Source organism: Nasonia vitripennis, chromosome 2, assembly GCF_009193385.2.
Source record: "Nasonia vitripennis strain AsymCx chromosome 2, Nvit_psr_1.1, whole genome shotgun sequence".
NCBI lineage: Eukaryota > Metazoa > Arthropoda > Insecta > Hymenoptera > Pteromalidae > Nasonia > Nasonia vitripennis.
This window is the reverse complement of record NC_045758.1, coordinates 24515238-24540346: the sequence shown is the minus strand read 5'-3', so window position 1 is coordinate 24540346 and position 25109 is coordinate 24515238. Positions and strand designations below refer to the sequence as shown.

The following is a 25109-nucleotide window of genomic DNA, read 5'->3' as shown; positions in this document are numbered from 1 at the left end:
TGATTAATTCGAAAACACATTGCTCCGTGACAAAGATACAGTAGTACGCCTTTATATGGTAGATTGGTTTCCGTCTCTAGTGCCTACGCACTACACCGTATTCCGAGAAAATGTGATTTTACGCTCTGCGGCATTGAGAATATTCAAATCGATACATCGGGTGAAACGATGCCTATCCACTTCGACTCAGCTTGTCGAGCGTAAGCAAACAAACAGCTGTTTATTATACGATGCGGGAAATTCCTTTTCATAACATTTCGAATAAATCATAAATTTTCGAATTATCGTTATTAACAAATGCGAAGCCCGAATAGAAAAGCAGGCGCTCACAGGTACGCGTAGTTGAAAGTTCAAATAACCAGTAGTATTTTTTTATTCAACGACGAAGCCACCTCCTACCAGCTCTGCGACCACGTCCAGAATTTCCCGGAGATTTCGCTCCTCTTTAGCGTAGCTATATATACGCGAGAGCGAATTTCTGTTTTTAGCCGTTATATATGTTTTTTCGTTTTTAGTTCTCGCTATGCCGCGGTCCAGGGTATCTGCGCACGACAGACGTTAGCTGAATTCTATGTCCATGTGTACCGCACCAGCCTGTATATGCACGCGCAGCGCAAGAGGAGCAAAAGCTCGTTCGTCATAATTTTCCATGTTGGACGGTGCGTTGCGGAAACTTATATCTCCCTCTTTCTCGCTTTCTCTCTCTCTATCTCTCTCTCTCTCTCGCTCTCTCTCTCTCTCTCTCTCTCTCTCTCTCTCTCTCTCTCTCTCTTTCTCTCTTGCTCTGCATAATTCGCAAAATACGAAAGCTAATCTAGCTTTGTTTCTCCGTGTTCTTTTTTGCGTTCTCCATCTAATCTGCTGCCCCAGTGCGCCTCTCTGAATTCACCGTGTGTATACGCATCTGCGCTCTGTATGCTGCAAAAAAGCTCCCTTAACTGCGTGATATCTCGTGTTTTCTGTTTTAATTGGAGGAAAAAAAATTCTACTCGCAGTTCGCCTATTTATCTCGAGCTTGTTTCTTTTTTATGCAAGCTGTGCATAGCATAGTGCTTTCATCAGTAGCAATGCGAACGACTTCAACAAGTTTCAACACCGCCATACGACAAAACGAATGGTATTCGTTTTTCATTCAGTCGTATGTAGGTACAGCAAATTGCTGTAATTTGCTCAAGGGTATGTGCGTATAATGCATGCGTACAGCGGCTTTTCTGACGTCATTTCATAACGTGGGTCATTTTGTTTCGTATAGTATTCATTAGTTTATTTCTGTTTTATGAAATAGCAACAAAGTTGCGTTGAACATTTTCTAATAATTTTTTCACTTGAAGATATTAAGAAGTTTTGCAGTTATCTCCCCCAAAGATCTTCTCTGTAATATTCAGGCGATTTCTCTTGGAGAAGAAGAACACAAAGGATGCGTGAGCTATTGGAGGGCTAAATCGCGTGACGTAGGTGCAATTGAGAGAAGGCAAAGCCACAGAACTGTAGAATTATCGATACCGCGGTTGCATTGCGGCTTCGTATCCATTAAATCGGCGCTGCTGCGGCCCTCCGGGAATTCGTATTATTAATCCATGGGCTCTCGTGTCCATTAAAACAAAATGCGATTAAATCACACTGCAGGCATGCACACCGCATGGGAAAATTTGGTTCCGCACCTTGGCTCCTGCGAGCATTTTCCTGATTGCTCTCGTGCATCGGTTAATTAAAACTTTTTGTCGTGCCAAAATTATCGAGCAAACATACGCGCGTGCGCGCGAGATTTTGATTGCGCAATGAAAATGTATATCCGTGTATTTTTTCAGATATTAAAATACACAAGGTATACGAATGTGGAACGAAACGCAGAAAATATAGGTTGTTTTTCCATCAAAGAGCGATCAAACATTCGTAACCACAGAGACAAAGCTTTGGGCATCCGCATTATTTTCGAATGAGCAATTAAAAACGTCAAAGCAAGCAGCGCCTGTTACAAAGCTACGCGTCGTAACGAATATCAGAGCACGAGTACCGCAATCAGTGGAATAAAGAAGGACGGGCTTACGGTAGCCTCTCGACAAAAGCGCCAACAATAGCATTAGTAGCACAACGTCTCACGCGTGCGTGTCTGTGTAGGTACAAGCGAGAGAGAGAGAGAGAGAGAGAGAGAGAGAGAGAGAGAGAGAGAGAGAGAGAGAGAGAGAGAGAGAGAGAGAGAGAGATGCTATCGCATTTGCGGACGGTCAAAGGGTCAACCTGTTTACACGTACAAGTGTCGTTGCTATATAACTACATCCCAGTAGTGGAAGCACAGATTGGCGCTGACCAGTCAAGTCGACACGTGTGTCTAGTACGTGGTATACACTCGTGCGGAAGAGGCTTTGGAAGTTTGATGAAGTAATGGACGTTCCCTGTCGACGTGTTGACCCAAGCACTGGCCGGACAATGCTGATGTGTGCAGCCCCGAACTGCAGTCCCCGAGCGTGAATTTCTATCTCTGTCTCTCTTTCGCCCTCGTCGCTGCGCTGCTCACCTGCCGACTCCTTTAGCTGCACTATGGCCACGCGCAAATACGCGACCGTTTGTACGTGTGTGCACGCGTTGATGGCTTTAGCGAGGAACGTCCCGGCCTGATGACGACCTGAATAAACTTTGAAGCTCGGGAAGTTCTGGGCCGACGTCGCCGGTGCTACGCTGCTCCGTCGTTGCTCCTTCGTACAGTCAATCGATTTCGCATTTGAAAGAGCGCTGCTCGATTATATTCTCTCTCGATTCATCGGATTGAACGGGAACTCCAGGTTGCGCAAAGTAATTGTGGGTATAAAGGCGGATGAGAATGACGAGCAAGAGATGTATAATTGTAGTTGATAGAAATTTCTCGTGCCTTACTTACGTATCATAAAGACAAAGAAACTCTATTCTTCAAAATCGACTCATAACTCTAGTCTCAAGTAGAACCACTACCCGATAATTAAGCTTTCGTGGATTGAATTCTTACTCCGCGTCAATCAATTTTCGACGTCGCCTACCACCGCAAAAGAATCAAGCTCTCTTAATCGCGATCGCGCCCTTTCAAAATAAGTTCTCCCTTTGTGGTGGATATTCCAGCAGCTTGCAAAGACGGGCCATTTTTTCGACCACTCGTCTCTGCATCAAAGCCCCTCGGGTATTTTCAGTTTACCTGCCGTTCTTCTCTTCCTCGAACTTTCCCTCTTCGTTGGATCTTGTAATCGGCAGCTCGTGTCCTCAACAGTGTGCGCCTCTTTCATCTTACGCGGTCCTCTGGCTCGAGCACTTTACGACGACGGTTAAAGCTCTCGCAAGCTCTCTTTGCTTATCTGCTTGTACTCTTCTTCTTCTTTGACGTTTTATTGTTTGCCATGGGGTACGTTGATTCTCTCGGTGCGATTGGTGCTCTTGTTGCTAGAGTGTCGCGGGTTTAAGGTGCCAATTTCACTAATCTGCTGAGTTCGAGAGCAGAGAAAGAAAGTAAATAAGTTAAATAAATGTATAATTAATTATAACGATAAAAGAACAGGCTTTCGTAGCAGTTCAGTTAAGCTCAGTTTATACAGGGGATGAAAATTTCTCGATAATAGAAGGATCGGGCTCATCAAATATCTGGTTCCTGCTTGCCTCTTCAGCTCGTGCCCGCGAAATTTATCTTCCTTCAGCGGCCGCGCTTTTGCATGCAGCTGATTACATTTTGATGCTAAGCACACGAGAGGCGAATGAGAATTAAAGACCGTTATTGAATCAACGACGTTTAATATGCGCTGCGAATTTCCCCTGCTCGAACGACTGCGTCACTCCATGCGCCGTTTGAAACGGATTACCAGTGTAGAACAATGCAGTAGCGAAGGTAAATGATAAAAATGTATGATTGACCTACATCGTGTTGCGAGAGCTTTTTATGTTAATTCGTTCTGATTTTGACGCTTGACTGTCAGAACGATTCGATTTTTCTCAGCCCTTGTGATAAGTAGCGTTAGATTACCATTAGAACAGGAATTTGATATTGCTGAGGGTCATTTTTGTTATATGCAAACATTTTTAAGCTCTCAATCTGTAGGGAAAAAGCTTTCAAGCTTGATTCTTTTTAAAATAAAAGCTCGGCGGTTAAAAAATGTTTATTTTCCACTTAGAATTGTAAGTTGAGCAAGTTTTTCTTCAAAACTTGAGAACTATGCTGTGCTTTATTATTTTTTGCTTCTCTTCTTTATTCTTCGCTAACTTTGCCCTGGCGTTTTAAAAAACCAAGAAGTACTTATTATTGCTTTTACCACTATTTACTTTCTCCTTATGCGCGAAATTTTTGCCTCGACAAGTGCGGGAAATGTAAAGTACTCTTTGAAGTTCTCCCTTAATGTATTTATTTATTGCTCCTGTGTCGTATTTCTGACTGTGAAACTAAATTCGTTTCCCGAATAATATAACGTGTATTTCTTAAAAAGTGTTGTGGCAGTATTTTTCATAGTAATCTTTCAGAAGCCCGATGCTTCGGAGTTTTTCAAGCTATTTGACTATTGCATACATGTATACAACTGACTGAAGTACAACAAAGAGTTTGAAAAAGCTGTCGCATACGAAATATTTGACGGCTTTTCGATGCATATTTTCAAAAAAATGTAAATATTCATCATGCATTCCACTCGCGCAATAACATCGCATTATACCTGCGGCCGCGTTATAGTCGTCAAATATAAGTCACATTAAAATGATGAGCGCATCGCGTTCCCAGCATTTAGTACCGTCCAGCGGCAGAAAAAGTGGCAGCAGCGCCAGCGAACGGAACGGAATAAATTCCCCGAGCGGATTGTGTGATTTATTGTCTGAAATGATATCACCGCTAGTAGTTAATACGAAATGTCGGAAGAGAAGCCATAAATACATCGAGAAGATGGAAAATTTGTGTCCGTTCGTTGTCGTGAAATGACCGAGAATGCAGCGCCCATCTCGAGCGCGAGAAGCGATAAAACGTATATACTGCTAAACTTTCAACTGAAAACTGCGCTGGGAAATTTTTTCGAAAGCATGGTTCTGCAATTCAATTCCATGGAGTAATTTATTTCTTTGTTTGCAATTTCGTTTATAAGAAAAAAAAGAACACGTTTCGATCACGTAAAACTCAAACTGCATTATACAAGATAACGTGAGACCAGCTCATAATTAAAGTTCTAATGTAAGTTAAAAGCTAGAAAGATCGTTCATTACTCGTTCGCAAAATGTGTGCGACGAAAACGGTCGTTTTATACCTCGTAATAAAGAAGCCCCGCACGTTTCACCTTCTCACGGTAGCGTCTCTAGCGCGCGTACGTTTTTCCGCAAGCAGCCGGCTGGTAAACCACTTAGAGCACTTAGCGCGAGTGCAGAGGCAAACCCAAGAACTTTTGGCTACTGAGCGAGAGTAAGAGAGAGCGGGAGAAGGAAACGCAAAAAACGCGACTGCCGGACGAACCCCGAGTGCGAGCTGCTTTCGTGTGCCAGTGCTCTGCTCGAGTCTTTCTCTACTGGAAGTATATTAAAGTTTTCATTTTTAATTAATTAAATTCACACGTATACCATCTCGTTAATTCATACAAAAATAATTCAGTGCACAATTCGCATCAACTTTATTCGCGCGCGAAGTGTACAATTTTTCCGGCAAATAGTACGTGCGCGTGCATAGCACTGAATTTCATATTGCGCAGCGGCGCTAAACGAGCAAACAGTCCGCGTATCCATCATCATGACACAGTGCGCGAAAGCAGCAGGTGAGCAGCGATAAAACGGAATATTAAGCCGCGCGCAATCAAGCCTTATTCGAAAAAGCTGCAGCGATGCAGAGAACAAAAATTCATCGACTCTATTATTGCTCGGTGAGAGCGATGTATAGATTTACATGGCTTGTTGCATCGTGTGCCAAAGTTCTATGAGTATCGATGTCGTATACATCGTTTTCCATTTTCCGTGTCTCTATCTCGCCCTCGAAGCGCGCGCGCGCGTGCTTTGGTATTATCTCACGCGTGCGCGCGGCCTCGATTAATGGTGGACACCGGCCGGCTATTTGTGAATGAACAATATTACATCGGAGGCGCGAGCGCGTGAAATCAGATCCCTCGGCGCCATGTGGCTGTGCACTTTATTTGAAATACGAGCAATTTCGCACAGGCGCTAGCGCCGTGCAGTGCAAATGCGGCTGTAGAGGGCAAGAAAGGTAGGAGATACCAGGTATGGCAGGATGTGAATAAATAGTACATAAGTGCAGGGAGAAATTGAAAAATGACTAAGAAATATTTTAAAAAGTATATATATTTTATATATGAATTGCATGGCTCCTTGATTTTTTTTCATAATAGGTGTATTCACAAAGCTTTTTTTAAATATTGTGTTTTTCATTAAGCCTTTGTAAATATAAAAAGTCCTGATTAAATACAGTAATCTCAATAAATTTGTAAACCCCAAACACGTTTTATCCCTAGCATTATTTTATTATTTCTTTTGCAAATGTTTTTACTTTAAAACCACTTTAGGACATTGGGTAAGTTATAAATCATATGCGACCGACAATTATAAGAGCGGATCATCGGCAGCTACTTAACGAAGCAGAGTTCTATGCGAATAATCGCTCCGTAATATTCTCGGTAGTATTAACGGGAATTGCAATGGAAAGTAAGCGTATGGAAATTGAATCGATTCGATAAAGGTGAAAGGAAGAATAATAATCGAGGCCATAGATCTTGCGAACAGACCTAAAAAACCTCTCGTAAAAGGAAGGAAGATGAAAACAACGCGAGGTGAGAGCAGCATACTAATTGTTAGATGATGCTTTGCGAAGCGCCTTCTTATGTATATACGCTATCTGACCGGGGAATCCCACTACTGTGGATCGTCCTCTGCCCGAGTAGAAATTCATTCACGGGTAAATTCAGGACCGGATAAGGTGCCTGAAGACATAAGAAAGGTCCGTATCCGGCACCGGTTCCGGCCCGTAATCAGGCATAAGACCCCGCGGCGATAAGGACCTGATTTTATTTCAGGCTTATACCAGGCAATGATCCGTCATGCCTGATGAACAATATTTTTTACTTCGCCATTTAAAATCAGGACTATGTCAGGTTCTTATACGGGCATTTTCAGTAGTCTTAAAATCAGAGCCAGATCAGGACCTGATCGGGACCTGAATGCTTGCAGTAATAATGGAAAACACTATTCATAGGGTGTTTTAACAAATAAGTCAAACAGTGATGTTGCATTAAACATTTTATTTATTTATTTTTCTTATATTATGTAAAATACAAATTTTCGATTGAAATAAGGACAACTTATACAAAACTTTGTTACAGAAATACAAAACTTTTAAAAAAAACTTAATTGTTTAGTCTTTGCCTTTTATGCCTATGACCTTCCCAATCGTAGGCATTATTAATGATAGCCCCAATTATTTTACATAACACCTCATCTTCTATAACTTGTTTTCCCGAATACACATGCATAAGTGAATCTAAAACAAATCATACACTTATCAATCAAAGTTTGACAAAAAGAAAAGATAAAGATAAAATATTTCGTAATTTAAAGTAACAATTTTACCTTTCAAACATATATAAAAATTAGTTGACTTAAAAATAGGTTTCTTTGTACTACTTAATCTTTGTGCTGTGTGAGACGTAAGTATTTCCCTGGACAAACAATAATTTTGTTAATTCATTCAGAAATTCCTTATTATCTGCATTAACAGTGCATATAAGGTGAGCTTTCTGTAAAAAATTATAAATATGTAGTTAAATATAATAACAGTTTAGTTGATAGTTACAATTTCTTAGTTTCCTGCTCTGTGCAACTCTATACATAATGAATGTCCGTATTTCCTCTATTATCAAATATACTTTTAATATTAACAATATTTATTTAGCTGATGCTATCGATGCACTTACTCACAGTACTATGCTATGTTACACAGGTTATGTTACATTTTTTAAGGACATGCTCCGGCAATGATATGGCACTAATACGTGGTACAGAAAACTTTCAGCATCAAGGGAGTGTTCCGGCAACTGTACGGTGCTGATTAGAAAAAAATTTTTTAACAGAAAATCCGGAGCAGGACCGGATCTTGGCGGGGTCTTATGCCTGATGTGGCGCCTGAAGTTTTATACAGGCGAGCCTGATCAGGGCCTAATTAAAACTAAGGTTATCCGGATTGGCTTTCTACTCGGGTGGTAGTCGATAATGCAATGCGTGTCTTAGCGATACTGTTCCTGCAAATCTCTCCCCTCCCTTACCCACTAATCCGAGGAACGAATTCACGTGTTCTTCATAGCCACCCGAAATAAAACAGCGACGCGGAGTTGGCTCGTTTCGTCATAACTGTCGGGATTCCCCACTCTCAAACGTCAGACGAGGCGTCGAGTCTTTTTCGCGTGTGGTAGTCAGTTTTGACACGTTTAATGCGGTTCATATTCTGGTCTCAAGCTCGAAAAATACTGCATCGCGCGAATAAGTGCGATGCAAGCGAACCTCAAAGTTTTTTCACTGTTTATTTTTTAAGGGAAAGGGAATCCCCGGGAAGGTGCTATAGGACGGGGATCCCCAGAATGTCGAGAGATTTCTTTGTGCGTCGCGTGATTAACTAGCGGAAATGTAAATTATGAAATGTTTTTATTAGATGTGTGCTTTATAATGATAATTAAAATTGACGAGGTAATCTATTGGTGGAAAGTATATTCGATTCAACGCATCGGATAAGCATGAATGAAATTTCATTTTAGAGCAGTCTTTGTGATGTCATCAAATAAATTCCCCGTGTGAATGCCAGGGGCAACTCTTGTCCTTAAAACTCGATTATCATTACTTATTGAACTTGTAAATATCAAGAGTTTTTGAGTTTCTCATACATCCGCCAGGAGCGTGGGCCTGAAGAAATGCACGACCAAAAATTGTCATCAGTCGAGGCACAGCTTCGTAGTCGGAAGCATTGTGCGTGGGCCGCACCTCGAGTAGGATAAAAATAGCACTGCATTTAAATCAGGATCCAACGAGCCTCGCATCGATTCGAAAGTTTCTCTTAAACGTGAGTATATTATTGCGTTCATTTAAATGTGATATAATAAGCTCTTTCTTTCGCCTTTTAGTGACGTTGATGCGCCTTTGTTTATCTCTCTCTTATTTTTCTTTGTGATTCAGTATTATACGTGGAATTTTCGGGCTTCGTTAAGATGCCGGGAATGAAAGGAAAACATACAACAATAATAATAATACATCAAACACTGGACGAGACAGTTAATTTACAAGTTCAAAAAAGAAATTAAAAAAATTAATAATTTACTTTTACTCATAGATGTAGAATAGCAAATAATTAGCCGTATAGAGTGTTATTCCCGGTTAACGAGAGCAAGAAAAATAAAAAGACGTGCATCGACCGCCGTCACTTGGAGGGGGACCGCGAAGCGGGAGAGAGGGATAAAGATGCGTTTCCGTTGTCGCGCTGTCGCAGATCCTCATCTCGTGCACTCTACCCTCGCCTAAATTTTTTAGATGTATGAGAAAGATGGATATAATCAAGAAGTAGCTAACGTATATATTGCCCTTTTACACAATAAATATCAGTTTACGCGAGGCCCCACTTATCAGTATTTTATAGAAAGGGATCGAATCATTATTTTTTAATTTATATGATTAATTTTTTAAAGAACTTAAGCAGTACGCTTATTGTTCCAGTTTATTCTTGTAACTAGTATCAGGACAAAGGATTCTAGCTTTGCGCAGTTATTTTTGTATCATCCAAGACATTTTTGTTGGATAAACAGCCCAAGCTAAAGATGAAGAAAGGCTCATTAGTTCGTAGCAAGTACTCATCTCATACCTGTCTCATATTTATTCAAGCAACACCTTTGGTAAAAATGTAAACTAATAATTTTTTATTTATTGCTTAACTCGCGCTGACCTATCTAACGGTTAAGTCAATCGGTTGAAATTCTTGGTACTCTCGTAGACGATGAGCAGGTGTTCGGCAATGGGAAATCGAGTTGTTCATATAATATCAAGTCCACGGTACACCAAAAGATGCGTAGTAAATTAAGTAAAGAAAGTGGTCAGTAAAAATTTTCGTAAAAGCACGAAGTGAGTAGATTTAATATTTTTGTATGACTTGCAGAAAACAGCAGTAGCAGCAACAAAAAGAGTTCGTCTTCCGGTGGCAACAATAAGCAACAGGCGGAAATTCGGACACTTCCTTATGCTAATGCTCGTCAGCAGGTATGTATCCTTCAGTTGATTTTTCAAGTCAACTATTTTTTGGAACCTAACTGATAACGTATCATAGTTACTGTACTACTTTTGTTTGAATTTTTTTTTCATTTTGCAGGCTAAGGGCAACAGTAGGCAAGGGCAGAATGATCGAGAGGTAATAACACTCGAGACCGATGATGCACGGGCCGGATCTTCTCGCTCCAAAAGTGACGACATAATGAACGATGCTTCACAAGCAGGACCTTCTCGTTCTAATGCCAATGGTATAATCAATGACGAATTCTTTTGACATTAAAAATTGAATTTGATAGCATTTACTCAGTTTGGTTACTCTCGTAATTATCAAAATAGGTGCTGCTGCTGGTGCAACCACCACCTCTTCAGCGTCTGCATCGGCTGCTACTCGAAGAAGTCGCGCTACAGATGACGCCGGTACAGAAGTTAAGTACTGCTGCTGTCGTTGGTAGCCATTTAATCCCATTAAGTTTCAATGCAGCTGCTGATTTTAATCCTCCGTGTGATTGCTGTTACTCAGGTGATGCAGTTCATGCCGGTGCTACCGGAGCAATGTCAGAGAACATTTTAGCCCTAACAAACTTAACGGTTTCTAAAGGCATCAGTATTACCCCTGTTGTTAGTGCAGGACAGTCCAATAGATTTAGTGAAGGAAATCATACTCAGGCCCAAGCGGATATCCATAATATTACAAATGTTTCTGAACTAAATCGCGAACTCGAACAATTGAATTGCTTGAAATTTAAAGAAAAAGGATTAAAGAAAGAATTGGAGGAAGTTCAAAAAGTAGGTCTTATTTTTTAATAATAGAAGTGCAATATAATTCTTTGAATTCTTAAACATATCAATTTATTCCTTGTTTGATGCTTGTATTAATTTTGTAAGCAAATTGTCAAGCTTGATGAAATGTTGCGATCAAAATTAAGGCTGACCATGACCAACTCAAATCAGACTCGTCCAATAACTAGTGCACCAACATCAGGCCAACTGCAAAATTTTTACCCACTTGCGTTCGAACAGGAGCCAGTTCAAAGGGTAGGTGTAATTTTTCAAATATAGTAGCATAATCTATATATTTGAACACGTAAAAATATGAATTAGTTTCTTTTTTGATGATTATATATCAATTTTTTAGAATGCTCATGAGCCTCAAAACTCATCGCAGACAGCACCAAGGCTAGCACAGGCACCAGTACCAAATCAAATGCAGACACAGAACCCAACAACTGGAGCGCCAGCATCAGGCCATGCAAAATGTCTGCCAACCAGCGTTCGAACAGGAACCAGTTCAAAGGGTAGGTATTATTTTCAAAAAATAGTAGCATAATTTATATCTTTGGACATGTAAAAATATGTATTTATTTTTTCATATCATTTGTTTTTAGAATGCTCATGAGCCTCAAAACTTATCGCAGACAACATCCGGGCCAGCACAGGCGCCAGTACTAAATCAAATGCATACGCGCCAACCAACTGGTGCGCTAGCGTCAGGTACAAAATGTTTGCCAGCCAGCGTTAGACCAGGAGACAGTTCAAAGGGTAGGTCTTATTTTTCAAAAATAGTTCGAAAGTATCCAGAGTGTAGGTTCAGATCACGATGATGGGATGACGAACTCACGACCTTTCGGGTGTAAGGAAGGTGGTTTATCACGAGCCATCGCCGCTCTAACAGTCATACTTATACCACGAAATATAGCAACAGATTTATTATTTATTTAAATTTTTAAGAAAATATTGAAATGGTAGTTGCATTTTTTACATAATTACTTATTTGATACGAACTTCAAAATAGTTATAAAATTAAAAACTGAATAATTATTTAGATAGAGCTCAACCATATTCAAACTAAAAAATCAAATCAATATAAAAAGTTCTAAATATAAGCACCATTCGGACTGAGTTTTTATTTTTCAACCAATTAAAACGCTTTATTAACGACTTTAAAACATTTAATCATAGTTTTTAAAGAGAGGGTTGTGCCACACAAAATGAATTTAATAACGTCATAAAATAACATCATTATTTGCAATAGGACCAATTTCAAAACTCATTGCAGACAACAGTAACGCCAACATTAGTATTCCTGCCAAACCATTGGCAATCACGCCCAACAAATACTGGAGTGCCAACTTCAGGCCAGCAGCGAAATTTCTGCCATCAAACGCCAGGTCAGATTTCTACACCAGTGCAAAATCAGTATCAAACACACTCAACAACTAGTACCTCAAGATTAGCCCAGCAGACCGCGACAGGACAAAATATCAGTCAAGCACGGCCGATTCGCATTATATCCTCAACACCATACCCACAAGTAGCGGGACAAAATGCGTTGAGACTATCACCAGCTACCGTACCGAACTGGCAACCGGTGCTGATGTATGTACCAGGGACAGCACGACTCTCAGAGCTTTGCCAGTATTTGGAAGGACTACCTACCGCAAGCACCACTGGCAACCTGCAGAAGCACCAGTGGATGTGCATCAATCTGTTCAGATGTTTGCATCTGCTCAGACAAATCCATCAGCTCATTCGCAGACTAACTTGTACTATGATCAATCAGAATCAATGATTAGTCAGCCCCCATTTTAAGCAATTCTAAGTAAATCGCATAATATCGTAATGCTTGTTGGAATGTAAAGCAGTTCATTTTTCCGTAATGGACAAGTTACGACACCAGTATCGTACGCTATTTTATAGTACTGACTAGCATAGATTCGCTAGTGTCTAGAAATCATTCCCACCGAATCTACCCCTTGCCTATTCATCCAAGAAACAAACTCTTTCGATCCCGTATAACTATTCCCCACTCTCAAACGATATGATGAGTAATCGTGTAGAAAACACGCCAGAGCTCAGTCTGCATCTGAGCCTCCACACATGGAGTCGATAACTTTCTCTCGCGTTATAGTCAGTTTTAATACATATGGTATCAAGCTTTAAGAAAACTGTACCGTGCGAATAAACGCGTCTCCTACAGTACTTCCAGCTGTTTGTTTTTCGAGAGAAGGGAATTCCCGCGAGTATGACGTCATAGGACGGGGATCCCCAGACTGATGAAATGATTCTTTGTGTCGCGTAACTAAGAAGCAGATGTGTATTTTTAAATTTTCTTTAAATAGCAAAGTGTTTTTACATTTTATATCATATTATTAATAATGTAAGATAAAAAAGTGTGATATTTTAAAACTCGGCATGACGACCTCCAAATTCATGGTTGTGACATGTGTTGTTTCAATTGCAAAATATTCCTTATTTGAACTTATTCCTTAAATATTTACAATATGATACTAATGAAAAATGGCAAAAATTTAAAAAATGTTCACTCTTTTTATTTGTACAATTTTAGCGTATTAAATAAACGTAAACACCAATCATTACTTATCAATCATAAAATCGTGAAATCTTACTATTATTTTTATCTGAAAATATTTAATTAATACAGAAACGGTAAGAAAAGGTCGCTGTAATACATATGATGACTCAAAGAAGTATAAACATCAAATAAGCAAAAGGAACAAAGCATAAGGAGAGAAAACGTCGTTAATAAAGAAAGTCAGTTGGTAACAAAATTTGTATGAATACAGTTCATAAACAAATACTTAATGATAATCTTCCACACATTCGAATGATCGTGAACGCTTGTGCGTGACCTTGATAAAAACTAGTCAAAAACGAGGATCGACGCGAGCTGTGTACCGATTATACCGGCTAGTCGTCAAGATATAAAAAATATATTCTTGTCCTCAAAAGTTGATCACTATTTATTACGGAACTTGCGAGTATTGCGAGTTGTTTAGTTTCTTCTGCATCCGCCAGGAGCGTGCGTCTGAGAAAATGCATTGGACAAAATCTGTTGCCAGTCGAGGCACGGCTTCAGAATCGGAAGCATGGTGCGTGCGTTCATCGCGACCGCGCCTTTCACAGAGTGTGTGATGATACATAAAAACAAGCTTTTTAAAAAACCTCGCTTTATTGTGTGAGTATACTCGTATTCATTCGAATGTGATTCACTCAGCTGTTTCTTTCGTCCCTGACTCTCGTGCTTCTTTGTTCATCTCTTTCGTGCTTTCTTAAGCTCAGCGTAACTTATATGCTTCATCGAACGCTGCATCAGACAATAAATTTACGAGTGCCAAACAATATTATAAAAAAATTAGCCAATATAATTTACTTTTACTCAGATAGATGAATGGGTATAAATAATTTGTTTATTTTATGCGTGCAGGGCCTGATTCCCGATTATTGAGAGAGTGAGAAAAAGAAAGAGACGCGCATTGGTGGCTGGCACTTGGTGGGGGACTGTATAGGACGGGAGAGAGGGAAAAGGACGCGATGCATTCCATTGTCGCGACGTAGCAGATTTATCTTCCCATTCATGCGTTTTGCGCACGCTCCAATCCTCAAAAGTAAATGTTTTACATGCTAATTTCATGATTTTTCCACCAACTGTTTCTAGTATTAATGTCTAATATAATTATGTCCATTATTATGTGTTATAGTATTAAGCGAGAGGACATTACAGCAAAATCATAGCTGAATTCTTTGAAATCCGCCAAAATTACAAAAAAAGCTCACGTCATTATTTGAGAAAGCATTCTGAGCACGCATGCTGAAGTCGCTAGTTTGTCTTTTTAATTCATTTCTAGAATTAAGGATACAGGGCTTCAGCGTTAAGCAGTGATTCCCTCATGTTAAAAGGTATCTTGAATAGGTACACATCAGGGCAAGACATGGTAAGGGAAGGTTTACCAAGAAATGGTAATTACTTATTATTTATATTATATTTGTTAAAGCTGCACCCCTATTCCCTAGAAAAAAATGTAAACTTACAATTAGTATCTGTTGGTCAGCTAGCACTGACTCATTTAAAATAACTTTAATTGCTTTGAACTACAGTAAGCCTTAAATGCTGCTTAAATTATCACACTACCTCTGTAGTTGGGCAAGTCCCTAAAATAATCTTCTAAAAATGTGAACATGGTTTAACCCACACTATGTTTTTTGAAAAATACGTTTCGATGCATATTCGAGAATGTGAATCTCATTTCTTGGTATACTTTGTAGAATGCGAAACTAGGAGTCTATCTTCCACTGAAAGCAGTAAACAACAGACGGACATTGAAGAAATTCCTTGTGCTATGGTGAGTCAGTAGCAGCCAGTAGCACTGTACATAGAGAAACTTAATCTGTTATCGGACAACCCCTACTATATGTCGATATTAAAAATACTGTGTCTATAACGTAAAGTTGGTACTCCCTTATTCGCCACGCTATAGTTTTTACATCTGAACGGTTTCAAAAAATGATACTTCTTATTTTTTACAATAAACTGTATTTGAAGTTACTTTGACGTGCGACAAAAGAGTGGGAAGTAAGAGCCTCGCCTCTTCGAAACATGATCTAAAAATTTTAGGTGTCCATGGAACTGGCTATGTTCTTCTATTGATTTGGGTGTTTTATTTTACAGACTACTAGAAGCAGCAAGAGGCAAGGACAGATTGCTCGCGAGACTGATAATTCACAGGCAGGTCCTTCTGGTTCTAATGATAACAGGATAAACAAAGACGAAGAGATTGCAGATGACTCAGAGTCTGAAGAAAAGAAACGTCTTGAAGTTAAGAGACTTCGTAGAAACGAGTACAGGAGAGCTCGTTACGCTAAAAGGAAAGAAAATGTTTCTGCAACCAATACTGGCGCTACTGGAGAAACTCGCACTGCAGATGTCCGTGGTATAGAAGGTAACGTTGTCGTGTCATTGATAGGCATTAAATAACATTAAAGTTGCTGATTGTGGCCCTCTGTGTAATTATTACTGTTGCACAGGTACTGTTGTTGCTCCTCCCAATGCAATGCTTGCTGCTTGTGCCCGTGAAAGTGGAATAGCTCTAGAGAACATTTTAGCTGTCAATACAGGACAGTCCAATCATCTCGGCGAAGGCCATCAGATTCATGGCCAATCAGAAACCCATAATGGTATAGATATACGTAAAATGTATCGCGAACTAAGCGGTATCTTACATCACAAAGAAAAGCAGTTGAAAAAAGAATTAGAGGAAGTTCAAAGGGTAGGTCTTATTTTTCAATAATATTAATGGAATCTATTAAATTACTAAATTTATCGATGGTGATGTTAATGTTCTAGGGTATTCGACAGCTTCAAAATTCATGGATGACAATAAATGGGTCAGCATCGGTGCCGGTGCCAAACCAATGGCAGACATGCCAATCGACTGCTATACCAGCATTAGGCCAGCTGCAAAATTTCAGCCAGCTGACTCCAGGTCAGGTTTCTGCATCAGTACCGCAAACGATTGGTGCTCCAACATTAGCCCAGCTATCTGTGGCGATACAAAATTTTTGTCAAGCTCTATCGCAGCAACAACCGCAACCAGCACAACCAGTTGCACAACCAATGCAAATGCGGGTGCCAACATCAGCACCAATAGCAGAACCTTGGCAGTATTTGCAAGGACAACTGCAAGCACTCGTGGCAGCACCGAACTGGCAATCTGCAGCAGCAGTATTGACACCAGTGAACTCGCAACAATCGGCTCAGATGTTTGCATCTGCTCAGACAAGCTCATCAGCCCAACCGCAGGCTAATTTATTTTTAATGGATCAGAATCCACTATTAAGCAACTTCCATCTTAAGTAGCTTGCGTTTCCTAATGTTTGTAAAACTTTTTTCTAAGCTTCTAAGCTTTTTATTTATTTTTACTTTAATTACTATACTTGCCAGAATCTTAAGTTGCTCGACGCCGATCTTCACTGCTCGTTTCAAAAACGCGTACATCTCCCATTTCGTCTTCTCACGGATACAATAGTTTGACTGCATTGTGTGACAAACAGTGCGCGCCACTTAGCCTGCAGACTCAACCGTGCGAGCCTTGTCCGTATGCCCAACTTCGTATTGCAGATACTTATAATTTCCTTTGGGGAAAGGCCATAGAATTGACTCGGCATCTCGCAGAGTCTCGCATTCATCTTTACCAACACGTTTGCTGCTCTCGCATTCGCTCAAGCCGAAGCCTGTGACGTGGTAAAAAGTCTAGTTTAGTTTCACGAGAAGAAAACCCAGTCGGGAACAGTGATTACATCTTCGAATTTACTTAAAACTAAACTAACGCACTCGAGCGTTGCCAACCAATATCGCTCACAATCATACACGCTGCATCGTACAAAAGTCAATGCAATGGACTAAGGAAGAGAAAAGCGGCACTAGCTCTATTACTGAAAATTGAATTAGTCGCTGGTCTACACTGCGGTGTCTATAGATCCGCAGTGCGATGCGCCTACCCGAAACTGTGCGTATCGGAACAGTAATTTTAAGATAATTTATGTATAGCATTAAGGGACAAGTATGTACTGTAAAGATCTGATTTTATATCATCATTATATTATAACAAATTAATTGTATCAAACATGTTTAAATCATTATTCTATGGTATATTATTGAATCCCGAATCATATCTTCTAGGCTTATCAGTACATTGTTGGACATAAAATGATTAATTTAAATGAAGGTTATACGTATATATGAGAACCACTGATTCGTTGTAGGAACAGAAAACTCATCCATCTGTTTGGTAGATTCTTTATAGGGAACTGATTAGCCTACCGAATATTCGAGTAAAGATGTATGTATAGATACAAATGATAATCAGCAGTAATGAAACGAAAACTCCACTATTGAAATTGAAAAAAGTCGTATCGAAACAAATCTTCTAAAAGTCAAAGTCATATAGTAGAAAAAGTTTTTCTTTTCAGATTCATTCAGCGCGTTGCAAGAACTGGCACAGGGGCATCTAATTAAGTCGTCATTAATCTCGTCTACTGCGAAAATTGCCGGCGTCTGCGCGCGATGAATATTCATCAGAGTTCGTCTCAAAGAGCATATATCATATCTATACACACGCCCTCGAGATATAAATATATAATATGCAAAGCCAGTGCGATGTCTGGTCTAGGGGGCTCTTCCCCGTCTTCTCGCGGCTGGTTCCTCGTCGCGCTACCCAAGAAGAGCAATAAAAGTGCTGACTGCTCGCCCATGGCACAGTGATAAATTATTTCCTGAAATTTAACGTTCCAGTGCTACTGCAGCGCCGCACTTCTTCGCCCGCGTATAGGTATATGATAGGGAGACAGTGGAACTCTTCGTGCGACGCACGTGGAAACGTCCTCGATATAATAAGAAACTTGGGGCTGAATAATGCCGAGATCTATACAGTTCTTTCTCGCTCCGCGCTCTCTCTTTCTTTCTCGAGGGCGTGAGTACTTTCTGGCCGAAACTTGTTTCGCTATGACTGTACCCGAACTCCGACTTTCTTGCGATGGTTCTTCCTTTTTTCTCTGCTCTTTATGAGTCTTCGCTTGTCTCCTTTTTACGCTGTTCTTTCAGACGCTGGAGCGTCAGTCCGCAAGTTCTAATGAAGCGGGAGTTGCGGTGTAAGTGCGCGAGGGAGAGACGGAGAGAAAGGGCAGTTTCCGTAGCTCTCGGAGTGTCCGAAATTCGCGGGATCTTCCGCGGGATATAAAATATTGGTATGTTCGGTATGCATCCGAAATTAATGCTTGTTTGGACTCTTTTATATTCAAATAGTCATAAATCACATAAACTATCTGAAAAATGATTCCGTCGTACTTTCAACGTCAGCTCAGATACTTTCGAAATTCCAAAATCATCTTGAATGTACGCTAGACAACTCCATTTCTATAATTTTTTCATTCCGTATTTTGCGGAAAATCCGGACGTAACCGAGGGCTGCTAGGGATAAAAGCAAGTGCGACGTATTTATTCTTTATCAATAATACATTCTACCTATTAGTAGTTTTAGCGATCGTTTCTCCATCATTTGGCTCTCATATGCGCGAATCGACAAGGCGATTCGTGGCTTCAGGCCAATACGGTTAGGAGTGGTTTTATAATTATTCCTAGACTGGCACGACCTCAGTAGGGAGTTTACTCCACGGATTTTGAAAGTCACTTCCAGTGCGGAGAGGCTAAAGGGCCGATCTGTGACTGCCAGGCCAGAGAATCGAGTGGCGAGAGGCATTCGCGCGGGCACATGACTGCGTGTATATAGCTATAGATATAGAGGAGTGCGCGGACTGCTTCGAGTCCCTTCGGTAGTCCTCTGGAAAGCGTCTTTGTTTTAGCGGGCCCGAGTTTTCGGCGGCGTTTAATGAGTAGAGCGTCAGTTCTCGGCGACAACTTGTGAGAGGTCACACAAGGACCTGATTGTTAGGAGATTTCAATAAAGTCATAATATCTGATCAACAATAATTTCACAGTTTATTTTTTAACCTTAATGTAGTCTTGTCCCATATACGAGCACGATATGGAATATACAGCTCTCTTCATGCCTCCTCTATTTATCGCGGTTCGATTTATTTTCCTTGTCAGCCACGATTGGAAAAATCCACGACAGAATCGAAAATAGGGAGAAGGAAAAAAATCAAAGAAAAGCCAGAAGAACCGACAGGCATAATAGCTTCGTCATTTTCACCGCCATCCGACTCTCGCGATTGCTCGATTCCTGGTTTTCTTTTCGCTCCACCGGCGAGCGTTGCGGCGTTTGCCCGCGACTAATATTCCTCAAGCGCTCTTTTTACTTCGCGGATTTCCGCGAGCACACAGCTCGGAGCAATAAGCTTCTTTGCTCTTCCGCGCGCTGCTCGACATTTCAACCGAGCCCTTACAGAATTGGAATATGATATTCGGCGACGGCGCGATTGCTTGCGACTGCAAAAGTCCAATTTCGGAAACAGAGAAGTATATTTCATCGAGAATCCATTACAACTTCGGCACACAGCGGATCGTATATTGAAAACTCTCGAACTTCCTCGGCTGATTCATCCAGCGATGCACTAGCGTGTATAGCCTATATAGCAAAAGCTTCCCGTGAGCGCCGCCTCGACGACTGACAATCCGCGTATTTGCCGGCTCATTGCGCGGCGCGCGTCTTTGCAGCCTGCTTGATGAATATTAATGAGCGAGCTGAGCGCCGTAAACTGAGAAACTAGGAGCGAGAGGGAGAGAGCCGATCTCAACAACAAGCCCTGATGAGTACAAACGATCATTGCTTCGCGAAAACTATACGACGTCGTCGGGGCAACGAGTATACGCGAAGCCCGCGACGCGTCGAGTTCGCTTGCCCCGGCCATCCTTATCTATTTTATCTCGCGAGGGAGCCCTGAGGCTATTTTTCTTCGTAGCCTTGGGGCGAGATGGAGCTTTGACTATCGATTTCCGTGAAGCTTCGCGAAGGGCGTTCTTCCTGTTATTGATGATGATTGTCGAGCAGAGCTTCATACTTTACCGAGTTTGGCGTCGCGTTGTATTCCTTTCATTTCTTTTTCTCCCTCTTTATAATCCGATCCGGTTACTCGGTCGCAGTGAAAAATGACGTGGAATTCACTGGGTAGCATTACACCTGATTATTTTCCCGGAAAAGCGAGGCAGGCATCTCATTAGAAATCCCGAGAACGTCGGAGTTCAGAAACCACAAAAGAAAGTCATTAACGAAATTCGAAATTTCCCATATCCATAGCTACTTCGCTTGCCTAATTAGCCAACCCCCTCCTCGTAATTAGACATAAATCACTGGCTTATATTCAAACCCCCGCATAGCCTCGGTGGCTGACTGCATCTCTCCTTCTCCTCATCCCGCTGCTCTCACAGTGTGCGCGGAAAGGGCATTTTTATAAATCGGCTGCTCGCGCAGCTTTGTCTTGGCGTGATTAACTACGATGCTCGACTCGGTTCTCCAGGCATCTCTTTCTCGCTCGCCGCGCTGTGTCTTGGTATCTCGTTAGCCGATCGCTGGGTCAGCTCTTATGCGTATGTGCGCTGCAACCGGGCGATATTGCGTTTACGTGAAATTCAGTCTCGCATAACGAATGGATTTTCGAAGTTTCGTAATTAACGGTTTCCTGAATCGGTAATGAACGGAATCATAACGAGATAGTTATACGCGAAATTGGTACTACGTGGGTGGTGGAATTCGTTGAATACAATAGGATGCGAAGGTAGTGATGAGAGACTTCAAAACTGAGGCGTGTAATCACGAAATGCGATTATGTTATAAAAATGAGATTAACCCGCTTAAAATTAAACGAGTCCGCCTTCCCTCGGAGAATCATATAAACATGGCATTTGTATAAGCTACTCGAATTGAAAACAAATGCAATGCTGTGAAGGAATTAGCCTCTCCTTTTTTATGGAAAGCGAGAAAAGCTAAAGAAAAACGAAAAGATCAAATCATGGACCACTTGCAGCTGAGTGACGCGAGTTAAACGAGAATTCAGCAGCTCCTCTCTTGCAATGAAATAACAGAAATTTCTCTTCTCTCTGGTGCGTCAACGAGCGTATTCCTGGAAATCTCCCTGTCCCTCGTTTGTCGCGCAGAAATGCAACGTGCCGTCGTCTCAGCGCTGCGGAAAAGATCGCTCGCAGGGCTCCTTCTTTTTATACGTAGGAAGCCGACTCGTATAGTATAGCAGCGGATGAAATAAGAGAATAGCATCCCCCGAACGGGTCGTTGTCGCACCTGCACGACGATAGGCGGAAGCCGGAATCTCGACGGGAAGTCAGTTTCGAAGAGAGGATTCCGCTAGCGTGAAGGGAGCCAATATTAAAAGTACTCTGGATTTTTTCTTCTTTTTTTTTTACGAAGGCTGGCTTTTCTTTCTTGAACTGTCCCGTCTTCGATTCACGGTGCTGTCCTTTTTATCAAGAATCGTTATTTTACCTCGCTGCAGCATAACGCTGCGTTTGCGGTGTGATTCGTGATTCCTATTTTGAAATTTCATGTTTAAGATAGTTTAGGGCTCCATTTTTTCGGTGTATCATGAGAAATATCTTAAATTATGTAAGATTATTTTTACCCTTTACTCATAAGGCATAACAATAAAAGACTTGCGATTCTTCCTATTTCAGTACAAAAATTAATTATCGCATTTGAATAATGAATGTACATCACATTTTTAAACTCTTTACTGTTATCCGTTGACGCCATTCAGCAGTACATTTCAAACCACACGCCTCGCTGTCGATGGTTATCGGAAACGTATTGTTCTTTCAATCAAAGTCAATTTACCGGTACGTGCGCCTCGTTGATTCGCCGCATCCCTGACCATATTTCTCTTAGCTTCAAGTTCCGAGTTTTACGACTCTCCTCGAATTCACGTCATGCGCTCGAGTTTCGTTAACTGTTCGCCGCAGTTACAGCGGCTACGCATCCGCATTACTTTGATCGATAAAGTTACTTCTGCAGCAGTAGCAGCAGCGGTGGCGGCCCAGGTAATGCTTCTATGCGCTCGTAAACGTGGACCACGCGCGTGTACGCCAACTCTTGAATATTCTGCGGCTGGTGTCCACTGGAGAGTGTATAAACGAGGGGACACCGGGAAGCAGTTGATAGGCTAAGAGAATGGCGAGATGGTTTTGTGAGCTTATGAAATCGCTGTCGTTGGGTACATTCAAACGCGCGTCGTGGAAGATCTAGCAGTAAAATTGAGATTAAATGAGAATTTCATTGAGTCGATATAGAATTATTTCACCATAATAATGAAATAAACCATGAATTCTTCACCGTGCTACAACGCTATACATCGGTTACACTGCGAAACGTTTGCTCCGAACAGCCCTCAAGGGAACGAAACGGGTGTAGACGAAGTGGGCATGTTAAGACGAATCCCAATCTATTTTGGTTAAACGATATATCTAAGGTATTTAACCTTGGCTACTTGTTGTCCAACGCCCGTTTATCCTCATTTATTTATCTTATAGATACAACGGTAAAATAAGATAAGAAGAATACAAAAGTTTTTATTGTGGTCGACGACTCGAAGTCCAACGCAAAAGTGATTTTTCCAGTGATTCTTTTATACGAGCGATTCCCCGGCCAGAGAGACGCAACACGAGCCACTTTTCAAGACGAACTTTAAGGATCTGCGACAAGAATAAAATGGGCTTTTAACAGGTGCTTTTAGATTTGCTTTTATTGTGACTCGCAGCCGATCCGAGTCTTAATACTCGGTATAGATAATGGAATTTTCTTTTGTTCCCCTCTTTCTTTCGAAATGAAATTCTTCGAAAAAACTTTTCGGAGGCGAAGCGATGTGGTTCTTCTGACGATGCCAATGTCTTTTTTGCAAAGAACTACTTGGAATACAGAGCTTTTTTCCGAAATCCAATAAGGTAAAAATGCCACCATCAACGACTGCAATGCGAATTCTAAGCGTGGATGCCAACATTTTTTCGAAGTCAAAGGGATATTAAGAGCTCGAAATAGAATGGAAAAGGACTTGTTCCGCGAGGAATCGATCATCTCCACTCTGCACCGTGAGTTCAGAAATTGAACATTCCAGCGTTCCCTTCCGACTCGTCGACGTCTCTCGCGCACATTGCGCGCGCTTACATGCCACCGACGAGAGAAAGAGAGAGAGAGAGAGAGAGAGAGAGAGAGAGAGAGAGCGAGAGAGAGAGAGAGAGAGAGAGAGAGAGAGAGAGAGAGAGAGAGAGAGAGAGAGAGGAAGATGGAGAATAATGCAAAGTGCAAAAGTCCGGCTCGGGCCGTCCGGTCATTTATACGAGTCAAAACGTAACCGCTCTGCCAGTCAGCAGCTTTTCGTCGGCGACTTGAATCCGCCATGATTGATAGCCACCGCGCGCGAGTGAGGGGAGGGACGAATATGTACATATGCGCGGGAGAGGGAGAGAGAGAGAGAGAGAGAGAGAGAGAGAGAGAGAGAGAGAGAGAGAGAGAGAGAGAGAGAGAGAGAGAGAGAGAGAGAGAGAGAGAGAGAGAGAGAGAGAGAGCGAAGAGCAAGATACACTGGCAAAGCGCGCAAACAGGAGAAGGTATTGCGAGCGGGATCGGAAAGTCGGTCATCACAGGAGCGGCCGAGCGTGAGCGGCTGGTGCTGTTTTCACTTGGATTTGGGAGGATTTATTTGGCTGGCTGCGCCGCCGAGTTGCTAAGAGTTATGAGACCGGGATGATGCTGTTATTATTGCGATGATGCAGACGGGATTCCTCGCGGATCTCCACTTATTATTGGCCGAAAGTTTTACGCTCCGAGAAGTTTTATCACTTTGTCAGCTGCGGGCGGAATAAGCTGATTGATACATAATGGAATTCCGATAATGTTTGTGTTCGCGCGATTGTCACAATCGCATGCGGAGCTCGCAGTTTTCCCCATACCCGCGGAATTAATTTATTCGGACGTGCGCGTAATAATACTCTCATTGAAAATCAGAATAATGCTGAATATGATTGCTATTTGTAATTCCGAATGCGTTATACGCTGAATATTTATCGATCGCTTTTCGCGAAATTCGATGCATAAACAAGCCGGAAAAAGCCGTCAGTTCGCCAAAAATACAGCTCCATTTTCCGATACAATCACAGTCGCGGCATTCCGCTGATCATTTTTCTGAAAGCGCGAGATTACAATATTATTCTATTGAATACATCCGCAAATCGATCCGCGGCATCCGCGGAGTTACAGCGACGGAGTATCTTCGACTCGAGCGCCACCGACGTCTCTTCAAATCCAGAGCGAGAGAGCTTGCATGCAATCCCGGCAGCAGATCGGATATCCGCGTCGATCGGGGGAACGATTTAAGTCGAGCCGTGGGGAGAGGGGAGAAAAAAGCCGGGAGGGAGGAAATCTCGCCGTCTATTTCTTTGGGAATCGATGCAAAAGGACAGATGAAGAAATGAGATACACATCGCTGGAAATGCTATCGGGAAGAAGACGCAAGCACCGACGGGATATGTAGGTATGTGCACGTGGAGCTTTTTTGTTTTACGACGAGATTCAGCCAAGCGAACAATAATGCGTGGATAAAAATGTTGCTACGATGTTTGTGTACTC

At 41.5% G+C, this 25109-nt stretch overlaps 1 protein-coding gene and 2 long non-coding RNA genes across 6 annotated transcripts; 2 read left to right on the top strand and 1 right to left on the bottom strand.

Annotated features, from left to right (window-relative positions):
- Positions 1-7211: 7211 nt before the first annotated feature.
- Positions 7212-8114, bottom strand: LOC116738520. Its single transcript, XR_004344660.1, has 2 exons — positions 7555-8114; positions 7212-7465 (listed from the first exon to the last, which is right to left on the bottom strand). It is a non-coding gene; the product is annotated as an uncharacterized LOC116738520 (long non-coding RNA).
- Positions 8115-8488: 374 nt separating this feature from the next.
- LOC116738521 lies at positions 8489-10440 on the top strand. Its single transcript, XR_004344661.1, has 3 exons — positions 8489-9034; positions 10118-10218; positions 10328-10440. It is a non-coding gene; the product is annotated as an uncharacterized LOC116738521 (long non-coding RNA).
- Positions 10441-11627: 1187 nt separating this feature from the next.
- LOC103315563 lies at positions 11628-17664 on the top strand. 4 transcript variants are annotated; one of them, XM_031924435.2, is made up of 8 exons: positions 11628-11766; positions 12284-14203; positions 14453-14633; positions 14727-14960; positions 15292-15368; positions 15695-15965; positions 16051-16292; positions 16370-17664. In XM_031924435.2, exons 5-8 carry the CDS (start codon positions 15366-15368, stop codon positions 16880-16882), a joined length of 1029 nt encoding a protein of 342 aa, XP_031780295.1. In that variant the 5' UTR covers positions 11628-11766; positions 12284-14203; positions 14453-14633; positions 14727-14960; positions 15292-15365; the 3' UTR covers positions 16883-17664. The 4 variants fall into 4 exon arrangements, with proteins under 4 accessions (XP_031780295.1, XP_032453364.1, XP_008203277.1 ...); XM_032597473.1 differs by having other exon boundaries at positions 14727-14985; XM_008205055.4 differs by lacking the exon at positions 11628-11766 and having other exon boundaries at positions 12263-14203; positions 14727-14985.
- Positions 17665-25109: the final 7445 nt, after the last annotated feature.

Excerpts from the sequence above, each read along its gene's own strand:
- LOC103315563 (XM_032597473.1), top strand. The coding sequence starts at position 14,916 with ATGTTAAAAGGTATCTTGAATAGGTACACATCAGGGCAAGACATGGTA. Across the intron at positions 15,966-16,050 it reads AGATGTCCGTGGTATAGAAG|GTACTGTTGTTGCTCCTCCC; the intron begins GTAACGTTGTCG and ends ACTGTTGCACAG. Across the intron at positions 16,293-16,369 it reads AATTAGAGGAAGTTCAAAGG|GGTATTCGACAGCTTCAAAA; the intron begins GTAGGTCTTATT and ends TTAATGTTCTAG.